We start from the raw sequence: 27,677 nt of genomic DNA, 5'->3' as shown, positions 1-27,677 counted from the left end.
GGTGAGTGTGAGGCCTAAAAGAAAGCTTTGTCTCCTTCTGAACTCTGGGTCGCAGCACCCCTCTCTCTTCACACACACACACACACACACACACACACACACACACACACACACACACACACACACACACACACACACACACATGTCTTTGTGTCTTTGTGAGGACACTCAGATGAGTGTCCTCACATGTGACATTCCTTTCACCCCAAACGTAATGCTTTTGTGCTAAACATATCCTCAGTTTAAACAGGGACATCAACTATTGGAAAGATTCAAACATAAAACTACACAAATTGTTCTCACTTTCTAATCCCCAGTGTCTAAAACTATGAGTCCTTACAGAGATGTGCACACAATGAAACAAAGAGAGGAACATGGAGCACAATCCCTCCTGCTGTTTGTGCTGAATACCAATGAGGAGAAGAGGAGGACAACAAAATTGAAGTATGTGCAACAGCTATTCAACTTCCTCCAACTTCTTTAAAGCACAGAAAACAGAGATTGTTAATAAAACTGCTAATGAAATAGAGTCAATGAGACATATTGCATTTTAGTTGACAATTATCTCGTACTGATTATGAAAACCTTTTTTCTTAATGATGAAAACTGTGAAAGATGAAAGATAAAAACTATTTTGAACTGAAAAAAGAGGCTGTGGTAACCATAAAAAATCAACGTTCTGATCAGTTCCCCCTTTAATAGGTCATTAGTTTTGAATGTTAATTCCTCGTGCAGGCTTCATGCTGTGTGCTCAGTGTCTTGTTAACTATGCCGCTTGTCTCAGCCAGGATATTATTTTAAACAGTCTTGCTCACATTTCAATACAACTCATGAAAATCAGTTACAAAGAACCTTATTCTGACCCATGTATTTGCTCAGCCTCCCTAAAAAAATACTCCTCAATAATGACAAGTAGCATCATGAAACATCCTGCAATAGTATGAAGCCGTCTTGGATCAGAAGTAGGAATAAGCCTGACTGTAGCAGAAGGTCATCTATAATTTACTTGAAAGCTGTTAACATATCTTTGGCGCCTTCTGGAGGGTGTTTCGCTGCACGTTGGACGTGGGAAATTGTATGCATCTAGTTTTGTTTCAATTTCTCTCTATCGTTTTCCTTCCTTCTTTTTTTTTTTTTTTTTTACTGTGTCTTATTTTTCTTGTTGCTGTGACTTCTTGCACTTCTGACTCAGAAGTGCAAGAAGTCACAGCAACAAGAAAAATATATGAGAGGAAAGTGCTCGATAGGACGTTCCGAGAGTCACTAGTGTAAAGGCTGATTTATGGTTCCGCGTTACACCAACGCAGAGCCTACGCCGTACACTACGGCGAGGGCTCTGCGTCGATTTAACGCGGAACCATAATTTAGGCTTAAATTAGGAGGCTCCTGGCGGGCTTGGGGAGGGGTGGATGGTGGAGGGACGGTGCACCGTGCAGGGCTTGGGGAGGGGTGGATGGTGGAGGGTGCAGGGCTTGGGGAGGGGTGGATGATGATCAGCTTCGGTGACAGACAGCAGCATCTCCCTCTCTGTCGGCCGTCGGTCGTCAGCTGCCTGGGAACCGGTCGGGACAGCGCCAGTTTGAGCTGATGATCACGAGCCGGAATGTCCGAAACTGCGCAGAGTTTCTAAAAAGTCTACGGCCGAAGCCTCGATCGGAGTTTTGCGCACTTACCTCGAAGCAAAAGTTTCATATTAAGGATCTCTGTTTATTTGAAAAGTGTTATCTGAGCGCATTCTGCACCGGGAGAGAAGTTACCACGACCCCATGGAGATAACAAGGCACCAGACGGGACTCTCGGGTAAACTGTTGCGTTAAATCTGCATGCGCTCTGGGACGGCTCTGTATGAGACTCTGATGGTAAATACTTACCTGCTGTACTCTACTGCCCTTTTTAACAACTTGTGCTTTTTTATTATTTTACCTTTTTTCTTTTCATTTTATTTCATTGTATTTGTTATTTACTGTTTAATTGTGTCTTGTCACTTTTATGTTGATGTAAAGCACTTTGAATGACCTTGTGTTGAATTGTGCTATACAAATAAACTTGCCTTGCCTTGCCTTACACTGCCAGGTGAGGTGATGCATTATGCACAACCATGCGCCTGTTTTACATGTGACACTGCAATGTTGGATAGGTGAATGTGTTTTGTACTTCCAATGCACTTTTGCCCTCTTGTACAGAAGCCTGGGGCTATATTTCATGCATTTGCATGAGATTATTTGCATGCATGGGCTACACAGTATAGTCCTTGATATCCCACCGTGAAACCATTCAGGAAAACGCACATGCAAGCTCAAGTACTTGTTCATGTTGCATGTCTCTGGTTTCAGACCCCAGCTTAACTTTCCAGGAGTGGCCACTGAGCACAGAGTGATTGCATAACACTGGACAGCTTCTTTGTATTGACAGTGGCCTCAGGGAGTGTGATTTCTTGTGTGTGTGTCCTTAGGTCACCCAACTGCCGCTCTAACCTTTGGACCTTTAATTTATCCTCCTATAGAATGTAAACAATCAAGTTTCTGATTCATTTAACCAGCCTATTGACACAAATGGATTGTTGACTGTTGGGAAAAGCTTCAGTGCAGTTACACCAACAATTTTACTTGCCAACTGTAAAGCTTTGAAGCATAACCTTTTACATAGATAGATATAGATAGATAGATAGATAGATAGATAGATAGATAGATAGATAGATAGATAGATAGATAGATAGATAGATAGATAGATAGATAGATAGATAGATAGATAGATAGATAGATAGATAGATTGATTGATTCTTCTTTGGTTTTCATCATCCTCCCTTTTAAATTTTGCACTTGCTTTTTACTTGCAATAAAAAATAATTTTCTTGCAAGTGAGAGCTAATTATCCTTGTAATAATTTAGACATGAGCCACTCAGACTTTGGGGAGTGTTTGTACTGGAAAGTTGCTATAATTAGTCATGATGAATAACTTGAATATGAGCACAGCACAAAAGCAGTGACTTGAACTCAGTGGATTTCTTTCTCACACACTTTTGACTCTTGTCTGCCATATCCCTCTTGTCATCTGAAGGCCTCTACATTCCTCACATTTGCTCCAATTAAAAGTAGAAACTCATATGCAGTGTCACCTTTGATCAAAAGTTGTTTATTTTGTTTTTCAAATATTCTGAAAAACTGTGGGAAATGTTTTATTGACAGCAATGACAGTTAGTGATTATGAGGGCAGTTTTCCCCACAGTCATTCCACCAGCACCTTGAGAGGGGTGCAACTGATACAAACAGAGACCAACTTCGAGAGGTGAGAGCAGATCCGATACATCACTGTCACCTACTCCAGTGAAGCGATCCATCTTTATTTGGCTTGGTCATAAAATGCCCATAAAGGGAGAGATAACTTTGAAATGATTTCTCAACAACAGGAGATGACTTGAGCTGTTGCAGTATTGCTCTCAGCTGGGGAGAGGAGGAAATATGTGGTCTCGTTAGAAATGCATTACAGGAAAGGGAGAGTGGCAAGGAGTGAGGGGATGAGTTTGAGTTTTGATCTGTTAAACTCTGACTGGGAAAATATTTGCACCTTCTGTATCATGCTTGAACTGACTTTTCTCTGTCCACTTTGCTCATTTTCTCTTGCACATATACACCTCAACGACTCATTTTGATATTAGTCACAAAACAACTGTATTCCCACATGTTACACTCAAAAACTCATTACTGCTTAAAGATAGTCAATATAATTCACCAGGAAAAAGTGCATAGTGGCCTCTTTTTTATCAGTTCAATAACTTCATTGCTCTCCATTTGTATTAAGGAAATAAATAAGAGAGAATGTAGGGACACAAGACAATCACAAAAACACACTTTCATATTCTGTACTACTGCCCTTTTCTGCCCACATATTGGATGTAACAGCAGCCCTGAATCTATTTTCTCTACATATTTTTCACACATTAATAGTACTGAAATATTCTGATAAAATACAGTTAGTACTTTCATTAGAAAGCCATTTGATCCTGTGTATTTGACACTGAAACAGTACATTACCTTTCATTCTAACCTACTTTTCCAGCAACAAAATATAGGTTGTTCCATATAAAGCATCAGCAGAGATAAAGCACCTTGACCTACTGACGAACTCATCAGGGAGAAAGTAATCTTTACTGAGCTGATCTCACCACAGGACTCACCATGTGACAGTCAAGCTGACGGTGACCAGGTGTGGGGCCTGAACATGTGTGCTGAAAAACTACATTTATTATGTTAACTGAATGCATTTTCTGTGTTTTCAGTGGAAATCTGCAGAGCTGAAGGGACTAGCTCAACACTAGGCGCACATCTCTGACCTCAGAGCCAGCTCTGAGATCTGATGTGACCACTCCGAAGTCGACCATGGAGCATAATCTGATGATGGGTCTGTCTTTTTGGGCCATTATGGCCATCGTTTGTAACTCTGTGGTGGGTGTCCTCATCCTCATCCTGTTTGTAATCCTCTACAAGGCCTGCAAGGTGCCTTCACGCACGGAAAGAATGCACACTTTCACAGCAAGGCTGGACGAGAAGAAAGCTGAACACAAGTACATGCTGACTGCAGCCTGATTGGGAACTCAATACGTAGACAACATTTTACCATTGTAATTTACAGGAGTTTAAAAATCTTTTGACAGAGCTGGACAAGCTCAAGACCTTATTTTCACATTCAATTCAATTCAATTCAATTCAATTCAATTCAATTCAATTCAATTCAATTCAATTTTATTTATATAGCGTCTATAACAACAGAAGTTGTCTCTAGGCGCTTTCCAGAGACCCAGAACATGACCACCGAGCAATTATTACGTAAACATAAAATAAACAGCAGCAGGTAAAAAACTCCCCTGGTGGGAGAAAAACCTTAAGCCAAACAGTGGCAAGGGAAAAACTCCCCTTTAGGAGGGAAGAAACCTTGAGCAGGACCAGGATCATAAGGGGGGACCCTCCTGCCGGAAGCCAGCTGGGCCGAGCAGGAAAAAAGAAAACAGAGAGAGAGAATGAATAACAGAGAAAGGAGAGACACAGACACAATGGCTAACTGGTGCACTGCAGAGATATTATAAGCAGATGCAAACAGCAGACACTGAGGTGGTCAGGGGGGCGGGGGGGTCATGCTGATGGTAAAACATTTCCAGCAATTTGACGGTGCATGCTCTGCAAACGTGCACAACACATGCATCAACCTCACCTCACCTCGCCTGTGCCATTCAGTGGAGCTCAGAAGGAGTTAACTGCATTAAGATTTGTGGCAAGAAGAACAACAACAACAACAAGCAGGCCCAATCCTCTTATCTGTGCTGAGCGTCACCGGGACTGTCCATCTGTCAGTCAGTTTGGCTTGCTCCAGTGCACACAGGCAGGCCAAGATCTCCTCATCTGCTCTTTTCCCTTTCATCCCTCCACGGAAGACAGCTGACTGGGGATGGAGGAGAAACAGCAAGATCATACAGTAATGAAGTGGAATAGGAGAGGGACGGATAAAATATAGTTGTGTAATTCATAAGCAATTTTTTGTTTGTTTGTTTGTTTTTTTCTTATCTGCAACAGTAATGATGGGATCAGGAAGGACAGGAAACACACAACAGGTAGCTCCCTGCAGCCTGAAAGAGGAAGGGAGAGAACACGCATGTTGCTGGAGGAGGTGTCTGAGTCGAGAGAGATGGAGATAAAATGTGGTTTTCTATTTGGCTTTAATGATAAAAATGCGAGGAAATGGGAAGGCTTTGATGTTTTGTTGACAGAAACGGCAGCTCCAGGGCTCTCTTTGACAGACTCCCTATTTGACACACAAGTTTCTGCTTGCACTGATCCAACTCCCACGGGATTAAAAGCAACAGCAAAAATATAACAGCTTCAATGTTACTCTTGTTCCTCTGTGCCTCTCTTTTATTTTTCAGCTCCTATGAAGAATCAACTTGATATTTAAAGACAGAACTCACCTGAAAAAGATGCACATCATGCTCATAGTCAGAGTTCATGTTGTGTTTATTGTAGTGAATGCTCTGCAGCAGCTATCAAAGACAGTGTGGAATACACAGTGCAGCATGTATTTGTACTGTATAACATGCAATTTAAAATAATATTTTTTTTGTGTGGTAATGTTTTTCTTAAGGGGACATCTGTTGAAATCGTATCTCAGGTATAAGGCTTTTTGTGTGAGCAGATGAAAATATGCTGATCTTATTTTGTGAGCACATGCTCTGTTCAAAAGTTACTTAAAAGATATGTACTGTACAGATTTATTTTGAGTCTGTACTGGGGTGATGTGTGCTGAAATCACTATATGTTTAATTGATCAGTACATAAAACTAAAAGTATAGAAATATTTGTAAATCCTCTAAATCACAGACCAGTGACACTGCATCTTTTCACATGAACATCGACTGATTTTCCTGACATAATCTTTTTTTTTTAAACTGCTGATGAGATAAAGCTTTGAAGGCATCACTTTGCAGTTTGGAATCTGGCAGTTGTAGTATTTAGTGCTCTTTAATCATGTGGACAAGCCCTGTGATGGGCTTGTCACGGAGCCAGGGTCCTGCCTCTTGCTCTGTGACAGCTGGGATAGGACCCAGCAGATCCCTGTGATCCTGAATTGGATTGCAGTCAGTTTAGAGAATGAATCCATGATCTGAGGGATGAATGAACAATACAATTTTCAACAAAATAACTGATCTTGAAAGTGAGCATTGAAGGTCATTCTGCTTTTTCCTTGATTGTAATTTTTTTTTTTTACTGACACCAATAAAATATGTCCTCTTGACCTTTTAGTGTCTATTGTCATCACTGACTCACTCCTAATTTTTAAAAAGCTTATATCTTGAACCATGTTAAATGGCAGCGAGGAAACAAAGCTGTACTTTTATGTAAGAACTTTACACATTTAAGTGTATATATCCATCCATCCATTATCTATACCTGCTTATTCCTATTTAGGATGAAAGAGGTCTGATGGAGCCTATCCCAGCTGTCTTTAGGTGATAGGTCAATGAGATTATTATGTCTTTTCAGGGTAAGTTTTTTTTTTAATTTGTATTTATTTTTATTGGACACTGTTTAAGCAATTTGACCAATTATATTGCTGCAATAAATAACATGTTTTACATGAATAGATAACATTGATTTTCACTGATTTAATGTCTTGTGGGTAGTATTTAATAATAGTGAAGTTGAACTGTTCCAACTGTATGCCCAGGGAATGTGTGTTCAAGACCCAAAAAGTGTAATTCCAGGCATGCACACAAGCATAACAGGGGTTTATGAGGCAGATGGTAAAAGCCTTTGAGGGGGATGCTGGTTTGAGATTTGTAATCAGAAAGGCGGATCTACAGCTGTCAAATGTTTATCTGCTTCACTTTTATTGAAAACTCCCCTCAGTTTCTCTGATCTATCTCTCTGATCCCAGCCAACATTGACCAGTGTCAGGGTCAAACTGCACACCACCAAGACAGAGGGAACTATGAGGGTCAGCACATTCTCAGTCACATCATGTGTGAACCGCGGCACTAATCTTCCCTGATTTTCATATTAGATCCTTCATTCAGGAGTGCTGAAGGCATTTATAAATCATGGATTACGCGTGTTCACCAATAAACAAAAGGATTCAGTTTGCATCCATCTGTTCTCCTGACCCTTGCGCTTCTATTGATCCTTCCATCTTTGGATTGATGTTTACTGTTTGTTCACTTACTTGAGAACAGACACGGCTGCTGAATTCTGCAAGAGTCACTCCATCTGAAAGAATACACCACACAGCAGTGGGCTCCCCCTCTACCCCAGTCGTAATTGAGGTGGGAAAGCCTCACTACATTCAGCAGGGTGTTATGTAAAGAAAGGAATATATTTTACAGGCGGAGAGATTACTATTAAATGTGCAAGTGGCCAGTAATCTGCAACTCCATCTGCACCACTGGAAGGTTGCATAACCCTCAGCAGGCTGCCCATCAGTTATCTGCAGTGTCTATGTCTGTTTGCATGTGTTGTAACACGATCTCTACAGGATCACATGTTAATCTATGGTTTGAATACTACTTGACCAAAACTATACAGGATTTTTCCCTTCATTTTACCACATGTAATCTTGTATTAGCTGAGCGGAACTTCCACAAGTCTTGCATGTGTGTCTGCCAGAGAGACATAGTCTTTATTCTGAGGCTGTTTATGGTTGAAAGTACATATGTATGCAGTGTTACAAGTTTACAGTTTAAGTATCTGTACCTTCGACTGCTTTCTTTCAGGTGTTGTGTGTGAACAGTCATTGACAAAACTCTCCTCACTCCTACTCAAATCTTCACAGCGGGACTCCAAAAGTCACAAGTATTCATTAAAGTTAGATGCACATAACACATAAACACATTTAGTCAGTTTTGACGGCAGAGCAGTTAGTATTAAATAGCTGTAATTCTGTGCTAGTTAGTCAGTACAAATGTTTACTGTGTCAACAGAGGTCTAATTATACAATGAAACAAGCTGAAATGATGTGGGTAATAGAAAAGGCATTAGTATGCTAAACATGGCAAAAGCACTGAGACATGGTGAGTGCTTGTGTTAACTTCAGATGGAGCAGAAGAACAAAAAAGATGGAAAAAAATTCCTCTTTGATTTGCAAATTCAGATGTTGATTATTTCACAAAATTCCACTAGCTTGCAAATTACCAACATGCCACATTTACCAACCCTATAGATCTTGACAGGATAGTCGTATCTAATACGCAAGACTGTGCATGAGTTTGGGCCTCAAACTGATTGGATTGAGCCGACTAAAACACAATGAACTATTCAACCCTGTAAACAACTCATTGACACTCATCTTCTAGATATCCTGCATTTTTTGTCATATGTAGTATTAGACTGCTACCTGCTGGCTCAATGTCTAATGTCTCCTGCCAAAACTGATGGTGTTGGTTGCAGCAGTGTCTGGCTGAGCCAGTTACTGTACAACAGAACGTACCTCTGCTGCTCTCTACTGGTTTTTCAAGGGAAGGACAATATCAAATCAGAATTCTCAGTGAGAGGTTTTACCTTTTTGACACAGAAAGAGTAAAAACAAATGAAATTTCAAGTTTGTTTTTTCTTAAGTTATGGATATTTACCAATATGAAATATTCAGACCTCCTACATGAAAATTGCATTGTAAAGATTCTATTCAGCTCTATTCATACAATGCCAAATGTAAAGAAAAATTTAATCTCGTACACAATAAATAAAATAGAATTTGAATCGGATTAGACTTCTGCAATAAAGTTCAACTTATTCTAAATTAGTCCAATTAGAGTAAGGCCAATACAATTAAAACAATAGTTACTGCTTGGCGGAGGAAACTTTTTTCAATACAACTCCCCATCCCGAGCAAGCACCAGAGAAGTGGAAAGGAAATACTCCCTTTTAACCGGAAACAACCTCTGGCAGAACCAGACTAAGGAAGGGGGCAGACATCTGTCTCGACAGGTTACGGGTTGAGAGGACAGGAAAGAAGAGAGAACAGCAACACTAACAGATCAGGAATACCTGCTGGGAAAAGGGAACTCATATCAACAACAATGATGTCATTAATAGAGTTGTAGTAGAAGAGAACAGAGTGAGGAGCAGGACATCACAGGAGGTCCGCTAGCAGTCTTGGCCTATAGAAGCATAACTAAGGGATGTTTCGGGGCATCTGAGCCATCCCGAACTATCATTTTTATCAAAAAGGAAGGTTTTAGTCTAAAAAAGGGTCTCTGGTCCCCGAGCACAAACTAGATTTTTCAAAGAATTATCCTCATTAAAAGTCAACCATTAAGATATATTTTAGTAGTCTATCTAGATTAGTTCTAGACAACATATACAGCTGTTACTATGTGTCCTGTAACTTCCTGAAGCAAACTTATAAACAGTGGTGCTTGAGAATTGTTCCTTAGTTTTGTTCCTTAGTCCTAAAACATTCAGAAATACATTAAAGCCAACCAAGTCAGCGCTATCATTAAATAGTTATAACAGACAGGTGCTAATAACGATCAGTTTTATATGTACTGTATGTTAAAATGCTGTCATTTACTGAATCAGAACGCCCAGGGTTGCTCCCTGTAGTAGGTCGTTTACTGATGATAATGTCTAGCCATTGGCTGAGCCGACTGTCAATCAAATATATATTAGATATAGATTCAATGTTTTATATAAACTCTCGCAGCACGGTGGCTTAGTGGTTAGAACTGACGCCTCACAACAAGAAGGTTCCTGGTTCAACTCCCAGGCCATACAGGAGTCTTTCCCACAGTCCAAACACGTGCATACTGGGTTAATTGATGATTCTAAATTGTGTGAGTATCCATGGCTTCTCTGTGTATCTATGTGGCCCTGTGATAGACTGGTGACCTGTCCAGGGTGAACCTCTGCCTCTCACCTGTAATGAGCTGGGATAGGCTCCAGCTGACCCCTGTGACCCTGCAAAGGATAAAACTGGTATAGAAAATTGACGGATGGTTATAAACTCTGCTAGTGGGGTAATTCACCACTCTCAGAGTTGTAGTGGATGTAAAAAAATCAAACGATTGAGACTGAAATGGTTTTTTGAACCAGCTAGTCTTAAACAGATTTTCATCGTAGATATGCTGCTAGAGGCCTAGGCTACAGTGGGACACTAAGTTAACTTTTTGCATCAGATTATTATGTAGATCAAGAAAGACTAGTCTTTGTATAAACTACTTAATTTTTTTGTGTTAAGTTTACTTTATTTATCAAAATTAAGTTGACTTTACTTGCAAAAATTAAGTTGACTTTACTTGCAAATGAATTTTGTACTTACTGAAAATTAAGTAGTTTATACAAAGACTAGTCTTTCCTGATCTACAAATAAATCTCATGCGAAAAAGTTGCCTTGATTTTTTTTAAAGTAGATCAAGCAAGATATTTTTTACTGTGGTGTTCTACTTAAACAAATAAAGCATGTCTCATCTAAACGTTGGTCAATCTGCCCAATAGATTAAAATTGTTAAAGGAAAGGTAAATACAACAAGATCATTGCTTGTTGTTTGTGTGTAAATGAAAAATTGCCTGGGATTACATAAATACTGCTGCTTGAAAGAATGCACAATGTCTTGTTTTTTGAACAAATGCAGATTAGGTTAAAAAATTCATGTAAAGCGACAAACTTCATTTTTAATTGTTAATATCACATATTTAAATATGTGATATTTATATGCGCTTAGATGTATTTTTTTCAGTGCATGCCGGTTCTCTTCAGAAGGCTCCCACCGGGTCCCCGAGCCCCAGATTGCGTCCCCTCACCCGGAAGTGGGTGGTGGAGTCACCGTCACCCTACTAGTCACACCACCGTCGACAGACTGCCTGCTGGGATGTAGCTGGCCAGCGGAGAACCGTACAGACTGTTACAAACCCGTGATCGCTCACTGTTTTGGCGATAGCACGAGAAGCGACCGGCTGGAGACATTTGGCTCGTACAGGAGAAGGAAAGAAAGAGCCGCTCCGCCACAATGATGGAAGAAATAGACAGATTTCAAGTGCCGAGTGCGGTGCAGGAGGCAGAGATGCAGTCTGAGATGCAGCCACTGGTGAGTCACATTTGTAGGATGTTATCGGCTGGAGATGATCGGTCAAAGTGTTTTGTGGTGTTGTCTTTTGATTCGACATGATATTAAGTGCGTGGTTACTTAATAGTAGTAGGGAACTGCATTTCATACTGCTTTAGTTCTCAAGTAATCCATCACAATATTGCCTTTAACATTTTCAGATTTTTTTTTCGACTATTACTGATTCAGAATGTTTAAATTGTACCATAGCACGTTGCATTTAGTGTGTTGTGTACAGAAAGCCATGTTTGTTCCTCTGAGTAAAGCCTGAATTATGGTTCCGCGTTAAATCGACGCAGAGCCTACGCCGTAGGGTACGGCGTAGCCTACGTCGTAGGCTCTGCGTCGGTGTAACGCGGAACCATAAATCAGCCTTAATACAAGCAGCGTCCGGTCTGCTGCGCAGCATCCGTCATGTCTGGCGAAAACAAGCATCCCATCCCGACTCTGCTGCCACATCCCCAGCATCCACGTAGCGAGTTCAGGAGTCTTCTGACTTGCGTCACCTTTTAAGATCAAACAAGTTTCACTTTCCTGAATTTGTTTTTAAACCCAACCGAGCCTAATAAGTCTGTATAATTCAGTGCAAATAGTGTAGGGGAGCGCTCCGTGGCCTGTAGCGGAGCCCTTACAGCAGATTGCATGGCGGCCTCTGCTGCTGGCTGCTAGAGAACCACATTAGAACAGCCTGATCCGCTGTTTCAAACTTCAATTTATAACACATCAAGTGCACCTTTTTTATTTTCAATTCAATTCAATTCAATTAATTCAATTTGCCTTATTATTTTCAGTTATACATTTCTAGGACCATATAACAACTTGGATATTAAGACTTCTATCAATTTCCTAGAACAACATAAACCAATGAAAGCTCTTTTGATGACTATATTTTTAATTCATTATTCGAATAAACTGTGTATTTGCATTACATGGGGTACACAGTCAATGCACGACGAAAGTACATTAATTAATAATCACTCCCCTATAAGGTGCACTCATGCTCATCCCTCTGTCTCTGCTGCTTTACCATTTACCTACAGGACCCAGCTTCCTCCACTGCTTCAGAGGCAGACTCAGACACCAGAGAGGGGGAACCTGTTACCATTAACTACAAGCCTTCTCCCCTGCAGATGAAAATAGGTATATACCAAGCATCTGTCTGTAGGAATCTGCATGTTATTCTGACTGTAAACATAAAACCTTACAAAATTAAACTTTAAGCAAGACAGAGATACTTTAAGAATTCAATTATAGAGTTTCCTTTTTTTAATCACTCATTCTATGTCAGGTTCATCCATTTATGGGTTTAGGGACAGCGCATTCTTAGTATTGATTACTCTGATGAGAGTTTTAAGAATCAATCCACTCATCATTTGGCCTATAATGTGTCACAAAATGGCAGTTGCAAGTTGACATCATCCAAGATGTCTGTAAGCTGGTGCCATTGACCTGGCTACAAGGATGAAAACTTTTGAAAGGTTCATTTCAGCACCTTGGACAGAGTCAGGCGGTGAGGACTAGCACTGCTTATGGTTTTACTTTTGCAATTTAATTCAAAACTAAAAATAATTTGAAGTTAATAACATAGTTTAATACATACAAAACCCTAGGTTTCAGTACAAGATTTCCGCTTTTGCAGTCAATTTCATCCTACATCCAACTTATATGTTAGAGGGGCCACAGCTGTGCTTGCAGAATGTCCTGTTCTTTGTTTCATCCAAACTAGTATTCACAGTTTTACACCATATTAATACTTGTCATAAAATGGAGCCTATATATATATATTGGTCTGTTTGTACATATTTGTTAAATTAGCCCATTTGTCTCTGTGTTTGTGAGACCAAACAACTCAAATTGATGTGTAATATAAAAGTAAAAATCTTCTCTACAATAATTATGTTATTAACTTTTAGGAGAATGCAAGCTATATACAAAAACTTTAGCTATTAGAAATATAATACACATAATAACCAAGTTAGTTTTATAATCGCTTTATGATTGATGACAAAAGGCAAGCTTAAGCATTTAATAATTACATATAGGGATTTCTAAATACATTAAGCATTTGTGTATTTGTATTGTCTTCTCTTATATATATATCAAAACCTGATCAGTCCTATTTTCAGTGATTAACACTTCCTGATCATCACATTTCGTGGTAAGTGAAAAGAAAAACTAGTGAAAGGGAATTGATCTGCCCGGTTGTCACGTCTTATAATTTGTTGCAAAAAGCTGCAATATCATTTTCAACATTTCAAGTAAGGAAAGCCATAGCAGTGCCCTTTAAAGGTAAACTCTTTGTTCAATCTATCAACTTCCTGAACATTTTTTTATTTACTTTCATTTCATCTTGTCAGATCTGAACATCTTGTTAAAAGCAAATCTGACAACTTGGGAAGATGTCAACATTGTATGTATTGTTGTTCAACATTTGTTTCTTCACATCTGAAAATTGAAGATGTTACTACGCTTATTAAACACGGTGTATACATTTCAAACTATTCCTTTATTCTCTGTCAGTTTTTGTGTGTCTTTAAAACTAAAACCATTTGTGTGATCTTATTTTTGTGTCTCTTGTGTAGAGAAACAAAGAGAGCTTGCTAGGAAAGGCTCATTGAAGAACAACAACACTGTAGGTAGTCCAGTCAGCCAGCAGCCCAAGAAAAACAATGTCATGGCCAGAACAAGGTAAGAACTGAACTCAGTGATCATGGGTTTGGAGAAAGACATTTTGTATTCTGACATTTTGGTTCTGACAATGTGCGATTTAAATGTAAAAAATACTGCAAAGTCTATACTGAACCTACCTCGAAGGCTACATAGAGAAAATGCAAGACACTGCAACACAGAATTGAATATACTGTAGATCAATTTTGATTCACACCGAGTATCCCAGCATTTCTCAGCTTCACAGATAAAACATTTCATGGAATGTTTTTATTCATGTTGTTCTAAATCTTTCTCCATCAACAAGGCTGTAAAAATAGCTTTATTGATGCTGGGTTTGTAAGATATCCAAGTCAGAAATCAGACCTCTCGTTTGCTATTGCTACTGCACTTCGGTGGCGGCTGTGCCTTCAGGCCTTTATTTTCTCTCATCATCTCTGCCAGACTTGTTCTTATTCACCTCTTCCTGTTTGTGAATTGATTTTCTCTCCTACCCCTATTCCCCTATTACAGCCTCTTTCTCCTCCTGAACATGTCTTGTTTGTCTATTTTCTCCATGCAGGTTGGTAGTGCCCAATAAAGGCTACTCGTCTTTAGACCAGAGCCCAGACGAGAAGCCCTTAGTGGCCTTAGATACAGACAGGTAAACACAAACCACATACACACACATATCATAATGCACTCCTTCCCTAAATTAATCATGATAATAATGATAACTTGTGTCTTTGTGTTTCAGTGACGATGATTTTGACGTATCTAGATACTCATCATCAGGATACTCGTCTGCCGAGGTGAGATGAGTGCTGTGGGTTCTTCCTTTTATCCCATTTGCTGTTTTATTCCTTAAATCAGCTCAAAATACTTTATTACATCTGAAAATAGCAGTTTCAATTACAGGACTGTACCGATATAGTCTTTGTTCCTTTGTGTTTCTCATTTTTCTCGGGTTCACACCTGGCTATACCAGATCAGTGGTAGTTGTAGACAACCGGTCCGGTAACATCGGACGAAGAGAACACTGGGTTGGAAAAACAATTGGAAAACAGTGAACATATTGAAGGTTTTTTAAGTCATAGTGTCATGAGGGAAGGTGACATTGGCAAGTAGGTGTGTGGGTTGTGGGGCAGTGGTAGGAAAACACTGTGTAATTGTGAAATTCTGGAGGAAAGGATTTGGGAGGGACATGCAGTACAATTTGTCAGTTTGACTTTTATTGGGTTTGAGGGAATGAATTCAAAACAAAACAAATCTTTTTTGATTTAATTGTCTTCTTTCATAACTTTCAGAGTTTCTCACAGAGATCTGAAAAGTGTTTGATATCTACTTTTACAATCACACCACTGATAATAAGAGTGAAGAAAAAGGACAGGCGCTTTTATTTAGTAATGGGTATGAAACACTTTTTGTTGTCACAGATCTGGAGGAGACAATTTGTGGTGTCACTGCAAATGCATTGTCAATCATATTTACATATTTTTGGGCAGCATGGGGGGGTTAGTGGTTAGCACTGTTGCCTCGCATCAAGGAGGTTCCTGGTTCTTTCCGTGTGGAGTTTGCATTTTCTCCCTGTACTTGGGTGGGCTTTCTCCGGGTACTCCAGCTTCCTCCCACAGTCCAAAAAGATGATTGTCAGGTTGGTAGGTGAGTCTGAATTGCTCACAGGAGTGAGTGTTATGGTGCATGTATGGTGTACCACTGCTTTTTGCCTCACGTGTGCTGACAAAGGTTCCAGCTGATAGCTGTTACCCTGAAAATGGGTAAGTGGGTACAGAAAATGAATGGAAGGGTGGGGTAGTATGGTGGCGTGGTAGTTAGCTGTTGCCTCACAGCAAAAAGGTTCAAATCCCTGTAGGGGGCTTTTTCTATGGACTTTGCATGTTCAAATCATGCTGGCATGGCTCAAAAACATGTAAGTCACGTTAATCGATGGTTTTGTTGTTGCCCACATGTGGCTCTGGACCGATGGACTGGTGACCGGTTCAGGGTTTACCCATGCCTTTTGAAGAGCGAATGAAAGAGTGCTTGAGTAGGAGACAAAACATGAGTAATCCTGGACAGTTTTGAAAAAATAACTTAAACGCCAAGGGTCATATTGAGCGAAAAATGACAGAAGTTCCTTTGTGCTACTTTAAATCTCTTGTTTTTTCTCCCCATAATTCTCCCTGGTCATCGAGAAGCCGATTATCAAACTATTATAAGCCTGTCTTTAGGTTTTCATTATTTATTTATTTATTTATTCATTACCTTGGAATTTTAATATGCTAAATGTTGTGCTACATACTGTTGTTGCCATGTAAATCTCAAAAGCATATCTAAAGGATAACTTTTTGGGATCAATTTTCCCAATCATTCTTACTTCTTTATAGGAAGAACCAGTTGTACTGTAACTTAAAGTGTAGTTGTAGTCCTTATAGTTTATGCATTACATGGCGGTATATAACAGTTATAGGAGCAAGATTAAAATAAATAAATAAATAAGGCTTTGCATGGACATTTCATACAAACAGAATAATATTGAAGACAGGTCGGAACCCAACACGGTAGTAACTGAAGTAACTATATATATATATATATATATTGGAGCTGGTGTGATCATATTGTAAGATGCTCTCTGATTTTCTCTACTTTACTTTGATGTACCTAGCTCTCATTTTTCAAGGTGCTCTCCTCATTTTTCGGGTTGGATTATGACATGAACACACATCTGACTTGCTCAGTATAAGATATTAAAGGAGCCACAGAACACCTTTAGCGTCCCCAATATCTCTGATTTATCTCTGATATATCTTTGATTTAACTCAAAGAATTTGGAGAACCACAAGTGCTGTTGCCAAGCAGACATACACATGGATGCCATGAAGCCTGTGGAGCATATGATCTCCCATAAAAAAGAGTGTTTATGGCACATCGTACACTGTAGAGCTTTGACATAGTTTTCAACTTGGTCCATTTCCAGCTTCTGTCATTGAATATGTGTCTGCAGCACAGCATATCTTGACCCCACCCTCCAGTTCACCCACTTCAGTCATCTGACTGAACTGTTTTTCAGTCATTTTTTTGTTGTTTTTTTTTGCATCAGAGTAACAGATGGTCTGGAACAAGGCTACAAAATAAGGTTAAACTAATTTGATTGAGTGCACCCCATGTAGAGGCTTATTGTTACGGAGTGGTTGAAGTGTAGGACCCAAATGAAGGAAACTAAGAGGCAGGAGTTCCAAAAAATGTGATTTATTACCAAAAAAAACAACAAAAACACAAGCACTTACCAAAAACCTGACAGGACACAACGAGGGTAGAACAGTACGGACCAGCAGGGAGCAAGGGAAAGACAATACAAGATATACACAGAAGGCTTGACAAGACACAGGGCACACGATCAGGAACAAGGGAAGTCAAGACATAACTGAAACACCAGGACACAGGGTTTCAAAATAAAACAGGAACTAAATACCAAAACTGTGACACTTGTGGTCCTCATGTAAACCTTTGCAAATGTGCCTTTTCCCCTCCTTGCTGACTTTTTTTTTTGTCCTGCCACTACTGCCACAAAATGTTAAAAGAATAAAATAAAAGAAGGTACCTGGTAAGTGGAAAAGAACAGGCAAGACCTGTGCTGTGATTCGGTAAGTCGTTGTGAGAGTAATATTGTGTAAAATTTCTCACACATTATGAATTTATTGCATTATCACCACTTTGTGGATCAGTAATGCCCTTGAGTGTTGTATTCATCTGTTAGCCATGCAGTTGACAATCTAACCCATCAACCCCCTATCTCTGTCCTCTCTTCTTCAGCAAATCAACCAGGATCTGAACATTCAGCTGCTAAAAGATGGTTATCGCCTAGATGAGATCCCAGACGACGAGGACCTGGATCTGATCCCGCCCAAATCAGTCAACCCAACCTGCATGTGCTGCCAGGCAACCTCCTCCACCACTTGTCAGATCCAGTAACCCTCCCCCCGGCCCTTTGCCCCCTACCTTTTTCACACAACATGGCCCCTGTCTTCATCAGCCATGGGTTTACCTTGCCCCCAGAGTGGCAACAGTGAGGCATTGGTAGAATTTTTGTCATGACAGTAAAGTGCTATGGTGATAATGACAAATAATCAAATTAATAAACTGTGTTCCAAATCTAGGGGGGATGAACATTTCTGAGAATAATCAATATATATTTAAAATACTAGTACAGTGATGGATTCCTCCTATGGTAGGACGCACACTTGTGTTTGAGAGCTCCTCTCCTGGTGGACACGATGTGACATAACGCACTATTAGCTGACAGACAAGAAGAGGTGAGTTAATGTTGAAAAGGGATTTCAGTTGTCCTGGAGATTAACAAACATGATCATAACTCTTGATTCAGCTGCTGTGCTTACCTGAACTATGGTTTGCATTTTTCTAGTTTAATTTCTATTTAGTGCTTACCTTTTTTTTAACCTGAAGGATCAATGAGATTGTGTGTGTTCAGACAAATGAGCTGTGGGGTTTCTACCCCCAAACAGAGGGTTTCTAGTATTGTATTAATGGCACTGTAGCACAGGCCAGGTCACTGCACTCATTAACACCACCTTCAACACTTCTGGTTCCTCTGCTCCACCGGCTTGAGATGTTTCATCACAGGATTTAGGGATGAATGTATGAAAAAGAATGGATGAGGAATGGATTGCATGAAGAGCACCTGACAGAATAGTTAAATGGGAAATAAAAAGCATGTAGGTTTTGCACATTTGATTTCGTTTGTGCAGTCACATGCTGCTATTGAGGCACAAACTTAACCTGCATTTATTTGAATTTGCACATTTCCTTTTTTTTAATGTTTTTATTGTTTCAGGCTTGTGTCTTTGTGCTCTTTCTTGCACAGCAGTGTCAGTGGCTTATCCGAAATGAACTGTGTCAAAAGGGACGATCACACTTTGTTGACAAGACCTTTAAACGTGATTCTAACATGATTCCCATCTTATCAAGACCAAAGGAAATGGAGGAGAGAGGAGGGATGATGGGAAAACTTCAGATAGATTTTCCAGCGCAGTTTGTTGCTTTAAACTCTCACTTTTATCTTGGAACGAAACAACTGCTGAACGCAGCGCTTAAGGGAACACACATATGCTCGGACAGCCGGAAGACTTTTGCCTCTCTTCTCTCCCACGCACTTGCATGCACACAGACCTACAATGCCACAGAAAACCATTTAGATGGCACGTATTTCTATTATGACTGATGGGATGGAAATAACTGTAGATGCAACAGCGAGAAGAGCAAATATCCTTCATTTACAAACCTCCCTCTTCTCTGAATCAGTTGTTTCTTTGCAATTATAGAGTATGCCTTAAGTACAGAAAAGTTTAAACAGATGTGTGTATTTATTGCCATGTTAATTCTGTGGTTTAACTGAAGAGCAACTGCTGTTAATCAATTTACTTTTTTTAAACACAAGTGATACCTGTTTTTTCTCGGTTTCCTTTTTTAAAAAAGAAAAAAAAAACAATTATTTTGTTGTCATGTACACACTTCCATTATAATATTTAGCAATGTTATTGTCATGTGCAGTGTATGAAGATGATAAATAAACACAAAGCAAATGGGACTCCCTCCGTTCTCTGCGTTTTAGCTGTTCACCTCTCTGGGCCCAGGTGTTGCTGTCTTATTTGTTGAAAAGAGCAAAGAGCAAGTGTTTAGTAAGAAAAAAATAATTTTAATGTTAAACCCATGAGCAGTAATTATTACACAGCAAGGTGTATTGCAATAACATGGGGTCTGCATTGTCCGTCCCTGATTACAGTACAGTAGCATCAGAAGAAGAAGGATTCAACCTGAAAGGCACCAGCATGTAATCACAGTTATCATAATGCCAGAAATGAAAAACAACATTTCACTTAGCAAATGTCTGTAATGTTTGATTCCTGCAATTATATCACTCTGCTTAGACACTTGAATGAATTAGGTGACAAGTATAAAAAGAATAACTAATGACATCAACAATGTATCTGGCTCCTGCAGTGGACTAATAAGTCCTCCCACCCCATTAGTAATATTATAAAAGATTAACAGACAAATAAAATATAGGTTGTACCAAAGAAATACACACAAGCATGCTACACGATGGAATACAATTGTTCACAAATGATGAGTGCTGTCCTCAAAGTGCTACAACTAAAATACAAAATAAAAACTCACTGTAAGAAATGTTGTGCTTCCATGTCACCACTTGGGGGTGCAATGTTGATTGGCATGACCACAAATAACATGAGTCCTTTATAAAATGCAGTCCACAAACTAATTTTAAATATGGTTTCATCATACAGCAACTGGCACCATCGGTATTAGAGACAGTCATTGATCTAGTGATCTTTAATCAGAAAAAAAGGGGAAAAGTGACCACTTTTAAAAGGCTTTACCCTGTTATGTTGCCCTGCACTGGTAACACAATTAAAGTCTGAAAGAAGCAACACAAGTGCTGAAGTGTGATCGTGTCTTCCCATGAGACTGGCTCATGTGTTATGGTCTTGCTTAAGTACTATAAATGTATTTTGGTGCATTCATTTGCAAGTTCAACATTTTCGTTTCCACACAGAAAACACACTATATATACCTACAACCTCATAACACACCTGATTATACCTGATTTCTATCATCATACATATGAAATTAAAGAACAAAGCTTTGTATATCTCCCTATATTATAACTTTTCTTATTACTCTCTAATAACATTTAACTATAGTATTCTGAGTAGAGTCTGTATAATATTTACATAGTAATACTGCTATAGCATGTATTCACATGGACCTGGACTGAAAGGCAACTGTACAAAAGTCTGCGTTAACATTCACTAAAAGACAATCGCCAAAACTCCTCTATGCACTAGGAATCAATCCATTGCAATATTTTATTGTCCATTTTTCTTGTTGTTGACTTCATCTTCAAACATAGTGTGAAAGTGAACACATATAGTGTTTTTTTCAAGCAATGGTGTAAATGTACAGGAATATCACTTTGATGGGACAGTCGCTCATTAAAACTGTTACACAAAGTCTGAGACAGCTGCACTTTCCTGACGGACCTTGAATAACCCTTATTTAACACGAAAGGGAATAAGACTTTGAGCTCTAGTTTGACTGCAGGCAGGTCCAAAATGTTGCTATTTGCTGTTGCACAATGTCACATGTGAAAAGAAAACTCCCTGAACTGTAGTATGGCTGGTTGAGCTGTCTGACATTGGCGGGATTTTTGTAAAAGGTACGTATGTTACATGTGGGTGCGCGAGCCTCTCTGCCTGCTGTGTACCTTCATGTATACCTGTACAGTATGTGGGTGTGTTTCAGACTCCTGTAGGGCTTTGGTCCCCAGATTCAGAGGAGGACATGGACACGGAGCAGCGGCGTCTCTTGGCCACACTGGAGCCCTGCAGCATGCTGGGATGGAAGCCTGCGTGTCGTCGGGCATGTTTAGTCAGGTGGTCACTCCTCATGAAGCACTTGTCGCACAGTGGGCAGTTGAAGCGCTTCTCGCCTGTGTGTGTGCGATAGTGGCGGGTGAGCTCGTCTGATCGAGAGAACTTCTTTCCACAGTCAGGCCAGGTACACTTGAAGGGGCGCTCACCTGCAGAGAAACATTTGGTTTTTGTACAGGTTTTCAATAATTGACGATCAGCTCAACTCTTGCATTTGGTTATTACATGTTCTGTTGCAGTGCAAATAAATAAATAAACACATAAAAATGAAATAATTTGTCTACTTATATTATCTCATTTGTTAAACACAATACCTATAACTACAAAATGCACATTAATAGCAAAAGAAAAACTTTTTTTTCTAACAATGCTGCCTAACATATATAAGATACCGGTATATATATTTACTTTTAGGCCTGCACATGGTTTATCTCAAAGGGGACACTTTTATGCTCATTTATAAATTCATACTATTGTTTTCTAGGAATTTAAATATTAATAGTTTAAATATAGTATTTATGCTTTAATAATCTAATCTCACATTTATTTTAGTAGATCACAGCATAATTTTTCTGGTCATTTCTTGTCTCAAACACTCAATTTTTATTTCAATTCCTTAGAGACCTAGGTTTTTTTCATTTGTCATTAGACAGTCATTACCCTAACTGAAGAGTTATAGATGCTAAAGCCTTTATTAGACAAGCCTACTATGTACAGTTTCCCATGAAGTTAGAATAAAACATTTTTTTACATTTCGTCATGAAATGGTTGTAAAAAAGTAATGTTTCTGAAAACAGAATAATTCCAACTTTATGAGTAACAGTGCATGAAATTATGTAATAATTTCAAAATGACCAACACCACACTGATCATAAATAATTTATTTAGCCTATGACATACAATAAATAATACAAATAGAAAATGTTTTTTTGACCTTTTGTTTTGACTTGGTGTCCAGTAGAGTCAGAGATGTTTTGGAGCAAGTCACTCGCTGACTACATTCATCCCATCCAAATTATTTTTGAGTTGAGAATAAAGTCCCACCCTTCAGACTACATATCCATCCAAAAAAGTATCAAATTCTTTCATTTTTAAGTCAATACATTCATGTCAAAAGGTCATGATGATGTCATGGGCAAATTCCACTTCTTTTGATCGATACCCTGGAGGTACTTATGAAAGTAATTTCTTAAGTGGATTTGAATCCTTAAAGATCTGTGCTGGAGTTCCAAGTAATATATAGAGGGAGGGCCCAGAAAGTCAATGCACCATGAGTCAAATGCAAACTGTTGCCATAGTTTCTCTACTGAGAACGTTTTTCCTTCTTTTTTTTGTCTTTTCAGAAACACATCCTCAATCGATGTACAGTTTAACAGAATGCATAAATCCATTCATGTATGCTTTTTCCAGACCCTCTTCCATTCTATTGGAAATCCCACAGGCCTGCTGGAGCCTGTTCAGACTGTCAATGAATGAGAGGTGGAGTACACAAAATGTATACGATGCACATTAAATGTTGGTATGCTTTCTTCCAGAGTGTTTTAGTGGAGGAGGGAAAATTGGCATTTCAGTCATTGTGAATTTTGGTTGCACACTTCTAATTAAGCCACTAGTGTTAGCTGATAACTCAACCCCTCCTCCCTTCACCTCCCTGGACTGCATATATTTAGCCCTCTCAGTACTCAGGCAATGTTTATGAAATTGATAAATTAACTTTCTTTTGTAGTAAAAAAGCATTCTTCTGCCTTTTACCAAAGAACAGGATTACATTGAGAGATTGTGCTATCTCATTAAACATTGCTATTATTAATAACCATCAAGGCACAAGCTGATCAAAATCTTGTGGAGAGATAAACTAGGAAGAAAGGATGCAGTTGTTCAGATATATTTTCAAGAAGATTTTTGGAAATGGTGACGAAAAGGTAAAGTTTCATGAATAAAAGAAGGAAACACACACACACAGACACAAACGGACAGATGCCAACCCTTCCACCATGTGCTCTACTAAACCACGTGTCTCCTCTTGTTTACGACTTGACTGAGGGGCGTGGAGGAAGATGACGTATGAGGAAACAGTGGTGCAGAGGGGGGCTACCTCACACAGAACTATGGGGGACAACAGTGTCGCAGTGACCTGTGGGAATATATATATATATATATATATATATATATATATATATATATATACATACATACATACATACATACATACATACACACACTTCAAATCTCAAAAGTGCTACAGAGCAGAAAAATAAAATGCATACACATACATTTTATATATATATATATATATATATATATATATATATATATATATATATATATATATACACATATATATGCACACATACATTATATATATATATATATATATATATATATATATATATATATATATATATATATATACACACACACAAACACAGACACTTATGTATGTATGTATGTATCTATGTACACATACATACATACATACATACATACATACATACATACATACATACATACATACATACATACATACATACATACATACATACATACATACATACATACATACATACATACATACATACATACATACATACATACATACATACATACATACATACATACATACATACATACATACATACACACACACACCTGTAACTACGACAGCTATATTTTGTCTAATTAAACCCTGTATGTTGCTGCATTTTTAGTAAAAAAAACTTGTACTAAAGGTCCACGGTGATGCGTTTATTCTCTACCAATGTGACATACTCTTCTGACTGATGGGTACGTGCTGTTCCCGCAGGACCCTGGAGGTGCTGCTGCTGCTGCTGCTGCTGCGTGTCAACAACACATGGAAACACGCCTTTTTTATCTCGCCCACGCCTCACCTCCCCTATCAGCGAGCCGGTCTCCGGCCGGCCTGACCGGGTCAGCCCTGATTCATGCTTCCGCGTTACACCAACGCAGAGCTTACGGCGTAGGGTACACATCATACGTTGCGCGTCGCTGCGTACCCTACGCCGTAAGTTCTGCGTCGATTTAACGCGGAACCATAATTCAGGCTTTAAGGCGCGTCTGGTCCACAATTGACATTTAGAGTTTGTCAAATGTTGAATTGCAAAGACACCCCAAATAAACAACTCGAAAGAGTCTGCGATCCGAGAATAGGTTTTTATATTTGACGACCTTGGCGTGGCCGTGTTCTGCCAATTTCTGCTGCTTTGCCAAAAAAAGCTACCTAATGGTTTTCTACCTTTGCAGAGCTACAATTTTACTGTGTTTTACTCCCTAGCCCATAAATAAATAGATGAATAAAGGCCAATGACTGAATGAATATCAAATAAAGCCATTTATGAAAAGCCTTTATGTTCACAAAGTGTAATGACATTCATTTCATTGGTAGTGTATTTTGAAGGATCAAATATTCAACATCCCATATTTATCCATTTTACATCGTACAAGAAATGATGGGCAATCAAACTTTGAAAATCGACTGTGCGCAGAAGCACAAAGTAGCATTTCTCGGCGGGGAGCAAGGATTGGCAGAACACCGGGACGGATTTACCAGTGTGGAGCTGTAGTGTTATTCACAGATGATAGTTAAGGCTGATTTATGGTTCCGCGTTACACCAACGCATACCCTACGCCAAGGATATTCAATTGGCGGCCCGCGGGCCACATGCGGCCCGCCAGGAGCTTTTATGTGGCCCCTGGTCATATTTAAAAAAAGGGGGTGTTTGTTGAATTTTTTTTTTTTTTTTTATAATATTTTTATAACTGGCTACTATGGACTAAAATGGTTGTGCTCAATGCTTAATATAATATTCAAATAAGGAAATCTTGGTGGAAAGTGGTGCTTTGTCATTATGGCGTGTTTTATTAAAAGTAGGTCAATATCAATTTCATTAAGTTTGCACAATGCATGGTTTGAAAATGAACTTGCATTCAAAATAATATTTCTTTATCTGAATATTATATTTAACATTCACAATTAGGCCTACTAAATCTGGAGACAATTCATAATTCATATGTAAACTAGATATATTCACATGTATAATACAAATGTATTATATTTACATAAGTCTTCGTCTTTGAGTGCAAAATACATTTTGAAAACCCCCACATTTTCAAATTGTGCGGCCCTCTCCGTACAGTCCCTTTGCAGATGTGGCCCCCAGCTGAATCTAGTTGAATACCCCTGCCCTACGCAGACCCTACGCCGTCGATTTAACGCGGAACCATAATCCAGGCTTCAGGACGAGTGACGCATCGCGGTTTCGCTGTGGTCGACATGAACCGAGTCTGTGACTCTTTGTAGGCGTGTCAGCAGCAGCTCACTCACCGGTGTGCACCCTGAGATGAGCCTTGAGGTGGGACGACTTGCCGTACACCTTCCCGCAGCCGGTGAAGGGGCAGCGGTGTCTCTTCTCGGGAGCCTGCGGTCTCCCCCCCGCAGCCTTGTTGCGGGCGGGTTTCAGAGCCGAGGATCCCCGCGCGTCCTGGCCGTCCATGCGGCTCTGCTGCGCCTCCACGCATCTGCCTCCTCCTCCTCCTCCAGAGCCGATCGCGTCCGGGTTGCATTTCTTCAAGTCCAGTAAAATCATCGCCACCATCAGTAAAGTCCCGTGCTCTTGGCTCTCTTTCAGTTGCGTGTCCTCTGGAGGACGGCAGTCTGCAGAGACCTCCGACATCACCCCCGCAGAGCCTCGCTGCGTCCTCTAAAACGATCCAAAAGTGTCTGCAAGGAGACGCGGTTAATCATCCACACGTGTCGTGTCCAATGTCACTACTCCGCGTTATTTCTCGTTGAGGATGCTGGGCGGATAAAGAAACACCGCCTCGGGAAAGATAGCACTTTGAATCTTCCTCCGGCTCTTCCTCTCTCTCGCTCCAGATCTTCTTTTTGAGACCACAAAATAATAACCACCAAAAAAAAAGATGTTTGGAGGCCGGGGTGTTGTGCCGGTGTGTATTTCGCTCTCACTCGTTGACCAACTGTCCTAAATTACTGCGAGGAGCACTTCTCTCAACTCCAAGAAACTATTTCGCGGAATCCCACCGTGTCATAATAAAGCCGGACTGTGATTGGACGAGCGGAAACGTGACTCGCCTTTTGGCGTTGACCAGTTACGGAGGTGAGTGATGTGAGGTTGCACCAATCACAGGACAGGTTTGATCAACGTGGGGGCTGAACCAGATGGATGCTGCACTTAGGTGCTTCACATGACTGGGAAACATGGGGGTCATTCAGGGAATTTCATCTTGTAATTTTATTTGAACAGGGTGTATTTACCTTTGCTGAGACCTCTAGGCAGCTGGCCCTGGACCCCCCTCTCCCCCGTCCACCACAGACTGTCCCCCCACCTCACTCTACGTTACACTAAACACTCCACTCCTGACCTTATGCGTCACACAGGGGCGAAAATCCCGTTTCATAGTTGGGGGAGACAATAAACAGTAAAATTTTAGAGAATAAATCCAGTGGGGGACAAGGAATAAAAGTTTTAGCCTTCCTTTAATACAGCATTTTGACATTTTCATCTCTATCTCGCAAACAGGCAGAAGACCTTTCTTAGAGTAATACAAAACAATGGTATTAGGCGGAAGGTGGCAATAATACAGCACATCTGACATAATACACTGCAAAAACCCAAAATCTTAACAAGAATATTTGTCTTATTTCTAGTTAAAATGTCTCATTTTTAGTTAAAAAAAAATCTCATTACACTTAAAACAAGACTCATCACTGGAAAAAACAACAATTTTCACCTGTTTCAAGTAGATTTTCACTTGAAATAAGTAGAAAAATCTGCCAGTGGAACAAGATTTTTTTTGCTTGTAATAAGAAGATAAATCTTGTTCCACTGGCAGATTTTTCTACTTATTTCAAGTGAAAATGTACTTGAAACAGGTGAAAATTGTTGTTTTTTTTCCAGTGATGAGTCTTGTTTTAAGTATAATGAGATTTTACTGTTTTTTA

The 27,677-nt window shown here is 39.5% G+C and overlaps 2 protein-coding genes across 2 annotated transcripts; one reads left to right on the top strand and one right to left on the bottom strand.

Moving 5' to 3' along the window:
• Positions 1-11,297: 11,297 nt before the first annotated feature.
• fam219ab (family with sequence similarity 219 member Ab) lies at positions 11,298-19,827 on the top strand. Its single transcript, XM_061728934.1, has 6 exons — positions 11,298-11,564; positions 12,623-12,722; positions 14,165-14,270; positions 14,812-14,892; positions 14,986-15,040; positions 18,042-19,827. Exons 1-6 carry the CDS (start codon positions 11,487-11,489, stop codon positions 18,198-18,200), a joined length of 579 nt encoding a protein of 192 aa, XP_061584918.1. The 5' UTR covers positions 11,298-11,486; the 3' UTR covers positions 18,201-19,827.
• A 93-nt stretch (positions 19,828-19,920) lies between these two features.
• On the bottom strand, positions 19,921-26,717 carry klf9 (Kruppel like factor 9). Its single transcript, XM_061728933.1, has 2 exons — positions 26,040-26,717; positions 19,921-21,846 (listed from the first exon to the last, which is right to left on the bottom strand). The coding sequence occupies exons 1-2, from the start codon at positions 26,386-26,388 to the stop codon at positions 21,566-21,568; spliced, it is 630 nt and encodes a 209-aa protein (XP_061584917.1). The 5' UTR covers positions 26,389-26,717; the 3' UTR covers positions 19,921-21,565.
• Between the last annotated feature and the right edge of the window lie 960 nt (positions 26,718-27,677).

The sequence above is a fragment of the Cololabis saira genome, chromosome 9 (genome assembly GCF_033807715.1).
Source record: "Cololabis saira isolate AMF1-May2022 chromosome 9, fColSai1.1, whole genome shotgun sequence".
Lineage (NCBI taxonomy): Eukaryota > Metazoa > Chordata > Actinopteri > Beloniformes > Belonidae > Cololabis > Cololabis saira.
The sequence above is the reverse complement of the archived record's forward strand: the minus strand, read 5'-3'. Positions and strand labels throughout refer to the sequence as shown.

Coding starts and splice junctions, on each gene's coding strand:
- klf9 (XM_061728933.1), bottom strand. CDS start 26,388: ATGTCGGAGGTCTCTGCAGACTGCCGTCCTCCAGAGGACACGCAACTG. Junction 21,847..26,039: donor TCATCTCAGGGTGCACACCG/GTGAGTGAGCTG, acceptor GTTTCTCTGCAG/GTGAGCGCCCCTTCAAGTGT.
- fam219ab (XM_061728934.1), top strand. CDS start 11,487: ATGATGGAAGAAATAGACAGATTTCAAGTGCCGAGTGCGGTGCAGGAG. Junction 11,565..12,622: donor AGTCTGAGATGCAGCCACTG/GTGAGTCACATT, acceptor ATTTACCTACAG/GACCCAGCTTCCTCCACTGC. Junction 12,723..14,164: donor TCCCCTGCAGATGAAAATAG/GTATATACCAAG, acceptor TCTCTTGTGTAG/AGAAACAAAGAGAGCTTGCT.